Source organism: Lampetra planeri, chromosome 25, assembly GCF_965212315.1.
Source record: "Lampetra planeri chromosome 25, kcLamPlan1.2.h2, whole genome shotgun sequence".
NCBI lineage: Eukaryota > Metazoa > Chordata > Hyperoartia > Petromyzontiformes > Petromyzontidae > Lampetra > Lampetra planeri.
In genome coordinates, this window is record NC_136131.1 from 12,908,907 (window position 1) to 12,922,641 (window position 13,735).

At 39.2% G+C, this 13,735-nt stretch overlaps 1 protein-coding gene across 4 annotated transcripts in view; it reads left to right on the forward strand.

Annotated features, from left to right (window-relative positions):
* LOC144727490 (pantothenate kinase 3-like) overlaps positions 1-13,735 on the forward strand; it is a 31,786-nt gene that overhangs the window by 11,011 nt on the left and 7,040 nt on the right. The window contains exons 4-8 of one of the 4 annotated variants that reach the window (XR_013587400.1): positions 173-349; positions 7,233-7,356; positions 9,318-9,378; positions 10,777-10,902; positions 13,006-13,057. Coding sequence is in view for 3 of the 4 variants with exons in the window: in XM_078606353.1 (XP_078462479.1) it covers positions 173-349; positions 7,233-7,356; positions 9,318-9,378; positions 10,777-10,901 (487 nt within the window). In the remaining variant the exon portion in view is untranslated. Of the gene's footprint in view, positions 1-172; positions 350-7,232; positions 7,357-9,317; positions 9,379-10,776; positions 10,903-13,005; positions 13,635-13,735 lie in introns of those variants that run through there. The other 3 variants (XM_078606353.1, XM_078606355.1, XM_078606354.1) reach the window with 3 other exon arrangements.

The following is a 13,735-nucleotide window of genomic DNA, read 5'->3' on the forward strand; positions in this document are numbered from 1 at the left end:
ATCACTTGGATGAGTGGCCCTCATGCATAGAACAGGTATTATAGGCTGCTGCGGGTCTACATTGTCATCAGAAATGAGTGCAAAATCCATTGTACTTATTATTCTCCAATTGTCTATAGCGATCCTTTAAACATGACTGCTTTTGTTGTTGCTGCCCTATTCGCTCTTGCAGCCTGGGAGGCGGCACGTTCCTGGGGCTCAGCTGCCTGCTGACGGGGTGCAAAACGTTTGAGGAGGCACTATCCCTTGCCGAGAGAGGGGACAGCACCAACGTAGACAAGCTCGTGCGAGACATCTATGGAGGCGACTACGGTCGCTTTGGCCTTCCCGGCTCTACTGTAGCTTCCAGGTGGGTTCATTGGCTGCCCTGGGTAAGTCTAATTGTCGTAGCAATGTCTTGTGCAAGCGGTGTACAACTCGAGCCATGAAGGGATGCCATCCTGCAGGTTTTATTGATAACTTGAAATCTCTAAATGCTTGACCACCTACGTTGAGGGTTTTGATAAAGTAATTGAGAGCTCAGTTGGACCAAAATACCAGAAGGCAATTGTGGCCCTCGAGAAGCGTAATTGTACACTCCTGGTTTCGTGTGCAGAGTCTGGGATATCAATACAGTTTTAAAAAAATCAGGACATTCGGGGATATTAGCCATGACTATTTAGAAGCTACATAGTCTCGGGTATTTTCTCTGCAATCTCACGGTTCGATTACCAACAACCACTCTCGATATATATTGTTTGGACTCCAGTGTACAGGTTTCACTTGATGACTTGGTTCAGGTCAGGGATATTGACTAGCAGTATGAAAGACCTATAAGATTGTCTGTGTGGGCACATTGGGGTCTTATTCTATTGGACAATTCAGCCTTGCTCATCTGCAGGTCTGTAGGATACAAACCGACTAGGTTAAATGTTGCATTTCCCATAATCTATAAGTAACCATTGTGATGACTGCATACAACCAAGGTAAGTTTGTGGGTATGCCACTATCTTAAGTGATGGTTCTGACAATAGATCACAGTTACGCCTATAATGCTTATGGGGTCACAAGACCATTTTCAGGTTGTATATTTGATATATGGTGCTCACACATTTAGCATATATAACAGTAAATAATAATGTATAGCCTATTACCAGTCGACTGGTAAATGTGTTTCAAGTTGAGGGATTTTCAAATGTGATGCCCATAAAAAATAGACCAAGTACAGTAGTTGGAACTTTCCGACCCGCCCCTACTGGAAATCTGTGAAAAAGAGCTTCATGGCTCATCATATTTCTCCTGGATAAAAAAAGAGTCTGATTCTGTATGCTGCTTAGCATTTTCAATGTTTATATCCATTAATGTCAAATCTTCACAAAATTATTTTCTTTTTTTATATTACCGCCTTTTATCAATCCAGTAAAATGGCACATTCATTTGATCTTTGTACATTTATAGTAGCAGCGCCTGTAGATGGCAGCATGTGCAAGGAGTATAATGTGATTTTTCAATGTCACAGCAAGACAAAACCTATCAATAAAAAAGCCTATTTAGTCTTATTTTACTTTTTCAGAGCCATTAAGGTGTGAGAACTATTTTGCAATACTTGCCTGACCAGGATAATATTAACAGCAGTTACCAAGTGAGTATAGAAGATTTATTGCCTGTCTTCAGTGACACATTAATGCTGATGTCAGCTTTGTCGAAACATCGTGAATTATTTTAAACATTTAGAACAAAATGTGGCTTTCTAACAGAGTGAAGAAAAACCAGATGTTAGGACAATAAGATTGTTTGTCGTTTTTATCCATATACTAGCTTATTAGCCCGTCCTAGAACGGAAGCTGTAATATTTAATATGTAAATTATCGTTTTATTGTGTGATTGATCATTTTATTACGAAATGTATCAAATAAAGAACATTTTCTTAACTTATTACCATAAATTAAATTTAGGACTGTGGAAGATTTCTCGGTATACGATATTTGGAATCGTAAAGTAGACTTACCTTTTGTGGGACGTGCCGAAGAAATAAATTAAGGCACAAAATGCACTGTGATACGGCGTAGAATATATTTATTGCCTTAACTTTCTATAAAGATACGTAAAATCGAAAGAAAATTTGCGTATAAAATTATCATAGCTGCTCGACCTTCTGCTTTAGTAAAACAATCCAGGCACACATAAATAATAACGAGGGGGGGGGGGGCGCATGTGGAGTGACGTCATACGCGGGACTCGCACACACAGCCTTTTTTGGCTCGTTATATTAGTTGCTGTGTAGATTTATTTTCTAGCTTTACTTTCCATAAAGAAAGCTCAACATGAAAGCTAATTTGCGTAAACAAATTTTCGTTTCCGCTCCACCTTCTTCATGCGGAGTGACGTCATTGATTATGATGAAATAAAAAAAGATTTGAGCTCGCAATGTAGCCTAAAATTACATAGGTAAAATATTGCTTTTTATTTGTATATACTACACATAATCCCTGTAGCCATAAGTGGCCACTACATTCATCACATTGTAAAAAAAAGCTTATTGAATCCAAGCGTGAACCTAAATAACTAGGGGATATGAATATTGGATGTACAATGAACACTACACATTTTAGACAATTAAGTATAGCTAATTATCGGCTTACATTTAAGCCACGTATTTTTACTAAGCTTATAATATAATGAGTTCTGTAATGCAAAGGTTGACTGCAGTTTGTTTAAAATAATTCTATGTGTAATTCACTAAATATATCTAATTACATGTTCCCAAAAATATTTTGAACATCCCTGATATATTACATTTTATATCATGAATCGGTATAGTATTTTAATTCACTGCCTGTACTGTTCAGCTTAAGCAAAGCTCTTAATCATCATGTTCTGTGTATATGCTTAAAGAACACCCTTCTCACCTACACTCATCCAGATTTGTAACCAGTATCCACTTTGGACACGATTAGTTGATTTTCATACAAAGACTCCCTGAAGAAGTCCCTCACTGCTTGCTGCATCGATCACCGTCAGTGGGCAACACAAGCAGCTGATCGCAACTCCTGGCGGCACACAGTCCACCAGGCCACCTCCTTCTTCGAAGATTCCCGCAGGGCCCGTATGGAGGACAAAAGGAGGAGGAGGAAGAACCATGATCCCTCAGCACCCATCCCAGATCAGACCTATACTTGCAGCCATTGTGGCAGGACCTGCTTGTCCCGCATAGGCCTCGTCAGCCACCAGCGTGCCTGCAGAAGACGTGGATGTCCTTCCTAGATCTTTGTTCGCGAAGCCAAGCCATGATGAGTTGATTTTCATATAGTCCAAGGGTCGGCTACCTGCGGCTCCGGAGCCGCATGCGGTGGCTCTTTAAGGGCTGCTGCTTCGTGACGTTGTTTATTAAGGACCACCACAGTGTCATATTCACAACATGCATTGCGGCTCTTGAAATATTTTTTTTACTGAATTCGATCTAGTCTGTATTGAGATTGAAAGTGGAGTGAGCTTTAAATGTTCGTGTAAGTAGTGCACAGTAAACAACTGCGTAATGTCACTTCCATTACGGTAGTGGGGCAAAGTTGCGTTCCTGTGACCCGGGTCCTTAGGCAGAACATGGTGACACCCTTGAAAAATGACACTGCATCACAACGCTTATGATTTACCATGCCAGTGCTGTCACATGATGCAGCTTTCTGTCACGCCAACGCTGCAATTCGTCCAATCGCTACGTTTTTGGCACATGGAGAACAACTTGAATAACTTGGTGGGCACTTTGCTTTCACAAGTCAATTAAATTATTATCAAGGTGCACGCTAAATACAGGCTCTGGTTTATCCCTAGGCCATTAAATAGGTAGCTGGGTGGTCGAGTGGGCATCATCCTCCATTAATTGAGATTGAGGATCTGCAGTTTCTTTTTTCATCTCTGCTATCTCGATGATGTGTTGTGAATTACAAATTACTGTTTTTGTCTGTCCACGAAGAAAACATTGAGCATTCTGCTTTTTGTTCCTTTTCACAGATATTTGTAATGATAATAATCTTTAAAAAAAAAATCCAAACATCGTAAGAGACCAGTGCGTGCCCGTGCTGTGGCCAAATTTGCGAATAAAGTATGTCTCCACCAGGGGGAGAATGTTGCCACTTTTAAACAGCACTTCATATGCAGTCAAACAAATACCCAGATGAGTATAAAGGTATTTAGTACATGAATGTGGTTATGACATTTGTTATGAGCTTTCAGAAGTAGAGCAGATACGCAGTGGTTAGCACACTACGCTAAGAACTGCCTTAGTTCGATTCCCAGCCACTGCTAATATTATTGGTAATGCCTGAACCAGTTTTGGGTCCCACCCTTCACCAACCCACACTAACTAGTATGGTGGAGTACATAAAACATCTTACATGACTAACTTCGGCATCCATAATTTGCTAAGAGATATTTGAGTAAGCCTATAAAACCTGCAGTTTGGCATTTTTATTTTACCAGTTTGGCCACTGCTTAGAGAAAGCTGTTTTTCTTGCTTTACGAGTATTATCTTTCATATGAACATACGTAAAATATATCCTTGAAACAATAAACCAATGCTGTTAAGGAGGTGACCAGGTGGCTCTCCGATGTCAGGGTGCCAAGCTGGCGCTGCTGAGAATCCACGGTTTGATCGGGCAGCGGCTCACGAGTCAACCGGGGTCTCTGCCGTCGGCAATTAAACCGGGGTTTCTACCCTCGTGAGTTGTTGGTCTCTGCCCGGACACAATGCCCGTACAAAAATACGTACAAATAAATATGGTTTTGCACTTAATCAGGCTAAAATCCAGGTCTATTACTTTATATGTATATTGGTGTTTCTGTCATGCGACAAATATAGCTGGGCAGGTGGGGAAGTGTTGCCCCTGAGTTGCACTTGAGATTTTAAAAGCAGTTTTGTGATATCTCCTTCTGTGGACTGTTCTCTAGCATGGGATACCAATAGCACAAGTGGGATAAAATTTCGGAAAAGACAACATAACATGGTTATGACTCTGTGGTTGCCAGGCCCCCCACGTTTGCATTATTAGTGTTTTTTATGTATTTTCTTTCCACTAAGTTACACCATTTGTATTTATACTTGAAATGCTAACGTATGAATGATGCATATAAATTATTGCCCGTTATAATCGGACATGTATTGGTTTTATGACAGGGAAATATTTAACATGTAAATGTATGAGATTAGTTGTGTATTTGTGTACCATTTAATTTAACACTTTAAAAAATAACCAGGTACTGTACTATAATCATTAACACTCAGCAATTCCTGCAGGAATTGTCTTAGAATCCTACAATGTTTTGGTTGGAAACGCATACAGGAAACTCAATATCTCTGCTATGGGGGAATCCCATGCTATCTCCATTCTCTTGACTCATTTGTGCTCCGTTATAACTCTATCTTGTGGTTATCCTTTGAATTGCCTCAATGATTGCATTCATTTGAATAGAGATTCAGGAATCTCCATTGAATTTAATCGGGATTATTTGACAACCTAGCAGTCATATATAGGACCCCAAATCATTTCAGTGGTAACTCCGATCGTTATTTGTATGTATGTTCAACTTCTTTCGCAGAGAAGTCCAACATACATTATGCACCATTCTTAGGCGGTCGAAGAATCCCATTTTTTTGGATCGAAATTCAGTAATCACTTTTGAATGAGACCCTTGGACTGCCTTAGAATTTTTCACAGCATTTCTACTATTTTGAATATCAATTCCTTGGTATCCACTCAAATGATTAAATTCTTGATTATGAGATTCACCACTAGATGGCATACTTTGGCAATGTCTTATCGAAATCCTGGCAATTCCGCCCATCTCAGGAACCTATTCAGAGTCGCATGATAATTTGTTGGGATCGCTCAGAACTAATAATCATATTAGTTGTATGGTTTTATTCTGTTACCCCATTACATTCCTAAGTTATGTTTGCAGTGCATTCTTTTGACTGCCAAAGTACGACACAATCGGTTTACGTGTAGACTGCGTTGGGAATGCCTCTTATTCTCGCCTTAGCGAAATTCCAACAGAAAGTAATTTTCAAAGCTCGCAGCCCACGTACTTTTTTTTTTACTTGATTAATCCCCATTTAATTTGGATTTTTCTATAAATCCTTCACTCAGACATGTAAGAATGTACTCCAGTGTTCTGCAATTCGGTACGACATGCACAAAGTGGGTGAAGTTTAAGTAAGTTATGTTTTGTTCCAAGGTTACCATGGATGCAGAGTTACACTCATATGTCTGAAAAGTATCGAATTAGCTATGAAGAAACTACGGTTTTATTTGGAATTGTTATTTTTTCAGTAAATCATGGTATGAGTTTGGTGTATCACAGTGTTGTAGGAAGTATAATATAGGCTTACCAATACTTGATGGTTAAATGAACTAGTTTACGTTTTAAATTCCTAATGCCATGTTGAACTTCTTTCACACCGTATGTAGCCAACCATGCTAATTAGAGGTGCGAATTACATGTATATTCATAAATATCTAAACAACAACTTAATATACAATACTTTGAGAACCTTTTTTCCTGAACGTGCCGTCAATTATATGTTCAAATGTATTCACCTTTTAATAAATGTGAATTGCCATTCTCACTGAAAATGTTAGTTATAATGGTGTGGCATGTTGGTGAGCCCCTTTGAAGGCAAAACTCATCCACAGATTTAGGCTCATGAATGTCCGGTGCTTTTTTTGTATACTTGTCAAAATAACATCTACGCCACATTTGTCAGCTCAAACAAATATCTTTCTCTTTTTAAATGTTTTGTTTTGACTTCATAAGTAGTATAAACTTATAGTAATATAAACTTACACTACTTATACAAGTAGTATAAACATGTTTTTTATAATTACATACAGTTCTAAACCAAGTAACAAGGTTTTCTTGTGCAATGTACTTTCAACTTAAAAAATAATAGCAAATTAGGTCATGCGGAGCATTTAAAAACTTTGTCTTTTGAAATGCATTGCACAAGCAACGTGATAAATTGCTGTCTAAAAAGAGAAAGTGGTTAGGGAAAATGATCGTGGAAAGTATCCTTTTGATCAACTTTCTCGATAACAATTTTCATTATTCTAAACACGCCAATGTGTTTTTTAAAGGACAGTGTGTATGGTTGACTCCCATCCCCGAGAAATCCACTTCAAGTACTCCACTGTTTAGATTTGTGACCTCCGAGCGAATGCTTGACATGATTGCCGATGCATCACGATGTTTGCGGACAGCTTCGGGAACATGATGTGCAAGGAGAGGAGGGAGGCGGTGAGCCGGGAGGACCTGGCCAGGGCCACTCTCGTCACCATCACCAACAACATTGGCTCCATCGCACGCATGTGCGCCCTCAACGAGGTAAACCCTGACCTTAAAACGTGGCTTTTCGCGGTCAGTACAAAGATCTATATTTGCTTTTGGGTTGAACTATTACTATTTAAATAAATAAAATATTTTACCAGGTAAGGCTCACTGAGCTGTATAGCTCATTTTCAGAAGTAACCTGGCCACAAATGTGGAGGGAAACACCGGAGGACCCGGAGAAAAAATTACACGATCACGGGCAGAACATTTAAACTGCAAATATACAGGCGTCAGGGTCGGGATCGAACCCATGACCTGTATACCAGGCGAGGTAGTTAACATCTCGCCATCACAGATTAGGCGTCGTGGTAGTTTTATGCCTAAAATCTTGTCATATTTAACCCTCCACCATCCAAAAAGATTGTCACGTGCAAATGTACGATATCATTTTGACCAATAAAAAATCTTATTTCCCTGTAGCCTACTCTTCCTAACCTCCCCTTTTCAAAAAAGTTGAACCATAGACTTTCTTACTTAATGATTAGCTGCTGTGGATAATTAACATTTTATTGTTAGTTTTCACATAAACAGATGCCACAGATGCCAAACACAGTGTGCAGAGTGTGTTGTACTCATAGTTTATAGGAGGCAATAGCACTGACCGGTAAGCTACTCAGCCACTTGAAAACAACTACAAGAAAAACAAACAACAAGTTTGCAGCAAAGTTCAATTTGTAACATGAAGACCTTGTTTCTCATGCAGCCTGCTCTGGCTAGCCACTTCAGTGAATTTCTCTTTTAACATGTGTTTATATAACCTCTTGACATAACTGCCAATAATTAACATTGGTCATAAAAAATCAGACCTTAAGCATATTCCAGATACATTGTGGAACATAATACACCGTTAAAGACTATTTGTGTATGCACCGTTTCTTTTGGATATTCTCAATGTCAGCATGATGTCATGTTACAACACACTGGGGTGACGTTGCATGTGCTTTGTAATGCTGTCCTACAGGTTAATACACTCAGTGTCAGCTGAGGCTGCAAATGCAATCTGTGTTTCTACATCATTGTCAATACAGTCTCTGAAGTTTCACGGTGTAAATCTAGCAGGCCATTGCATCATACTTTTGGTAAGCAGTGTCGAACAGGAATAATTCATTTCCAGTTGGAAAGAAATTATCCATCTATTTTCGACCCAAGAAAACATGTATCGAATAGCTTACCCAAAAATATTTTTTTAATGCGGTATATATGCTTCATTTAATATCCACTTTTTAATTGACTGAAGGCCATAAATCCAGGGTGTGGGGGAGGTGTTGGAAGAGGGGCTTTGGGTTTAAAGGGGGTATACGGGGGGGTGAGTGGGGGGTCACTCCAGGGATGGGGAGGTGGGGATGTTGGGGGTGGGTGACCATCGTTCTACGATGAGTACTTCCACGAGCACAATACATAACAAGAATACAAAATTAACTCGCATTTACTACAATGGAAATAACACTGTTCAACAATGTATTCGCCACGCATTATCGATACTATGCATTGAATTATCAGAGGCTTGAATCATTTCAGACTGTATTTTTCAGGTCTCTACAGTGAGCTGGGCAGTTTACCCTGTTCTCTCGGCCTCTTTACAGTGCTATCTTGTCACCTCAATCAAGCAGCATTGTACAGGGCTATGAGAGAGCAAGGGCAGCTCTTCAAATCATTAAAGGCTTCAGCTCGTAAAATGCATCTCCACATCCATATGTGCATCTTCGTAGACCTTGTAGTACCCTGCTTTAAGAAGCATTCTATTTTACAAATACTGTGTGTATAAGAATGTTTCATTGCATGTGTTGCACTGACCCCCATGTAAAACACCACCATGTGCAATATAGCGAGGTTTACATGGTCAGTTCTGCACATGCACATTGATAACAAAATACATACTCCAGTTTTTCCCTTTTGTTAAGCATTACTCAGGGTGTGCATTTAAATCCAATTTATTTCCTATTCCTACCACGTAGGTTTTCACGGTTGTGCTGTGTTGTTCAGCAGTCCATGGAGCAAATCGTTGGACATTTTGCGGTACAACGTGAAAGCACATCGGAGAGAGAGCTGTTGCTGCGCTGCTGGTTTCCCATTGTTACTGCGCTGCTGGTTTCCCATTGTTACTGCCCAGTTAATTATCTTGCTTCATTCAACACTTTGTGTAACACTTGAAAAAGGAAAAAAAAACGATTCATCAGGCTGCATTGTGTTTTTTACTTCACAAAACAACTTGATCATACGATCTGGCCATGGTATTAATAAACATTTTTCACACTGAACCTATTTCAATCGCAAATCAGCTTTGCCTTCCAACAGAGCAACACAAAAATGTGATGTGTTTTGAAAACGTAAGAGTGCTGCGCATTTGTTTTTTATAAATGTGCCACAATTATTTTGCTAAGTTTTTAAAATAATTTGAGATTAGCCATCTGGATGTAATTTGGTCATACTGATGACCATACTCTGATATGTTAATCGAGATGCCAGCATTGTTGCCCCTGCTATTCATCAAAGAGTTTAATAGGATGAATAATAATAATGATGTCAAGATGGCATGCACATCATATGTCTTATTGGTTTCATCCCAAGGTAGCAGTGTCTCCAAAAACCTCAATGCAATGTTTTTAGAAGTCTGGCCAAAACATTAACTTAAGCTAAATATATAAAGTTTAAAAGGCATGTTTATTGTAGAAATTGTAATAATTAATGTCCCAAAAATGTCCGTATTCTGAGCAGCAAGCTGGCTGGGATCATTGTTTACGATAAAATTGCTATTGGACAAACAAAACGAATCAATGTGGTTGATTTGGAAAAAGTGCAAGGTGGGTTAGATGACACTTTGAAGCAAGCTGCTCAGAGGCTGGTGTGAAATACATTATACATTCAAATGGATGTTTCAAACTCTTTAACTCTATGCTCATATCTGAGGTATGCTATTGTGCAGTTTTTACTCTAAGAAGTACATCTATAGTCCTACTCGTGTTCATTGTCTTGCATAATTTGTGTCTACAATAGGAATATCCTTCCACCTAATGAAATGTCCTGCTAAGTGCAGGAAGTGTACTTGTCTCCGTTCCAAGAATGGAGTCATTGAATCACGAGCCCCTTTGGTTTCACCGGATGCTAACTTTGGTAGTGGTATTGGCTCGCCAAACTGTTTTGACCAATTATACTTGTGTAACACTGCCACATTAGTTTAAGGAAGTCGAACATTGGGACTATTTCTTCCAGTTTTGATGGTTAACATTACATACTAAGTAAATATGTATTCCCATTCCAATGTACACAATAAATAATAGCGCCATTGTAGTTGAATTTCTTATAAAGCAATTACATAATTTTGTTGATCTTTTCTTTGCTTATCGTCACAATAAACCGAGCTCCTTGGCGTGCCATTTTTATCCCCTTGACGTTGGGCGTGTGGAATGCGAACAGAAAATCGATCGGGTGGTGTTTGTAGGAAACTTCCTGCGAGTGAACACGCTGTCCATGAAGCTCCTGGCCTATGCCATGGACTACTGGTCCAAGGGCCAGCTCAAAGCACTGTTCCTGGAGCATGAGGTGAGTGCCTTCATCCTACATTCATAAACAGGGCAATGGCTTTCTTTAAAGATGTTTTATGTCATTCCCGTTAAAAGTAGACAGGCCCAAAGTACGAAAAATGCCAATGACACCTACATCCTTTGGTAGTTGGTGATGTCACGGCAGGTAGTTAAAGCACAGAGTCAGATGAAGCAGCCTCACTCACTTGTTGAGTTCTCACTACCTGATAAAGCTCGAAGCAGAGCGAACCATGAAATGTTGATGTTAAATTCAGTCATGAAAAGTCTCAAGCCTCCGGTTCGCATTATTGGTCAGAATATGATCAACACATTGACATGTCTAAATATTGCATTTGTGAACAACATGGCAACCTTGTAAGGTGGTGGAGGGTTAGTGACAATAATTTTTGTATAAAACTACCATGTGGCCAAACCCCAAAAAAACATGGATCAAGACAAGTCAAGCAGGGAACTTCACATGGGTGACAGCTAAAAGCACACCACAGTGAAATTAAATCTCCTGTCATCTTTCCCTAATGGGATACATACGTTTGATATACCAATAAATATAACTCAATATTTTGTATTCTTTGTGCCTTAACATTTTAACACGTTAATCATTCTAAACACATCCAAATTGTCCTTTGGGAATTGTAATTTTGTTGAAAAATTTGGCCAATGTTTTGAGAATACTTTGCAATAATTTTAATCGCCATTCAGTTTCGATCAATATAATAACCAGGGGAGATCTACGCATGAAGTATCAGCAACAGTCCTAAATGGATCCCTGGCATACTTCCAGATCACCACTCACCATGGTCATATGCTTGACTCCACCTACCATGTCTCTTAGCCAAGAGCTTATGTCACTTATGCCATTTTTTAAATGGATTCCCTGATTTTAAATTTTAATATCAATGCATACCTTTGGCATAGATGAATAGATGTCGGGATAAAGTATTTAGCATCCAGTCGAGGCAATGCTGCCAGCAGTGGCATTAACGCAAGCAAACTTCACGTGTAATATAAAATTGTCACGATTCTTACATTCACCCATCACACAGGCGGCAATGTAGCAATACATTAAACCACGTGATCATTTCCTCTGTTTTCTCAGTAAAGCAAATTGGTATTTGCAGATAACCGGCTTAAATGAGCATTGTACTATAAGACTACATAGTGGATAGTTTTGTAAATTGTAATTACCGACCTACCTTGTGAATCTGAATAAAACATTAATTTTTCAGAGTTAATATGTCTAAATATAAATGCATTTTAATCATGTTATTATGTTAAAGCCAGGGAAAATGTGTTATTTTATAATTATTTTCTGAATATTGTATTTTGTTTATTAATCAAGCATTACGTAAAATGGTTACCTATTCGGTGTTGTTGCAGCTGCTGTAAAGGGCAGTCCTGTCATTAAAACAACAGCATGTAATGTCGGTATTCAGTCAATCCCACATGTGCCATGTTTATTTAGTTAAACATATTCTCAAGTTACTTTAAATAAAGGTCAGCATTCATACATTTTTTTCTGGTTATTGTGTTTTTTTCATCATGGTAAATTCAAAGGGAATTTAGGGCAGCATGATTCATACATCCAGTGATATTTTTATATTAAAATGCATGACTAATGTGCACCAATACAGTGAACATCACAAAGCGAATGTAACTGTGTGATACGATATTGCGTTTTTTGTAACTATACAAGGTACGGATAAAGGGGTCACCCATTATAAAAAATATAAATTAGACGGTAGTTTGAATTTGGTCAATAAAACGTTACGCACGCAACTCGAACTTGGTGCCGTGGTGTGAATAGTTATCCTGTGAGTTGAATCTCTCTCTAGACAGCTCCATGTCTGCCGTGGCCTTGGCATCGCATCACGGTTTCAGAGTCTGAGGTGTTTCCTAACATCTCAGGTGTGATTGCTTTAAATGCTTATGTCAAACTTTTTCTCTTAAGCAGTTCAAACTGCTTTCCATAATTCATTAATAATGGATGATGGCCTCTTTGGATAACTTGTACATTATATAGTGGCAGTAGAGCAGTCTTCTTATAACCATGATGGTAGCAGTGTTTCTCATTATGTTCCTTGCTGCTGTTCTGTGTTGGCAGGGATATTTTGGTGCTGTGGGAGCTCTACTCGAACTACTGAAATCCAACTAAGGTGCACGTCCCTTCACAGACTGCACCCACTCTGACCTGTACTGAGACCTCACTGTTCATAATCTGAGCAAACACCGGTGCTCAATGTGCTACCACTCTTATCGGGAAAATATGCGAAAACAAAGCCGACACAAGGTTGCACTAAACGATGGCTGACCTTACAGCCGTGAGTATGCAGCAGTGGTCAGAGAACAGCCATTGCTGTGTTAACACTCGAGTTCCAGACTGTCTGGGCCAGGCTGTGGCCACCCTTTGCATGTTGTTCTCAAGCGTCTAATTTGAATGCAGTGGCCATTGTTCAAGTTGTGTATATTGTCGTTAATGTGTAATGGCTGCTGTTACTCGGACAATTCAAGAAGGGCCATGCAGTCACATGCAGTCACATGCAGTCACATGCAGTCACATGCAGTCACATGCAGTCACATGCAGTCACATGCAGTCACATGCATGCAAGTGAAAGCACCACCTTAAATCTCTGCCACAAAATCTGAGAGAAATATTTTCCCCTCAGTTGGTTGATGGTATATAAGGCCTGTATGAGCTGTAACGTCGAGTATATTTTATAGCCTTTTAAGCCCTCACATTTGTTGTTGTATATTTTTGTGTTAAAATTAGTTTCAGTGCACACTTTGCCAATCTATTTACTTAAATCGTCACATGTTAGGTTACATGTGCCTTC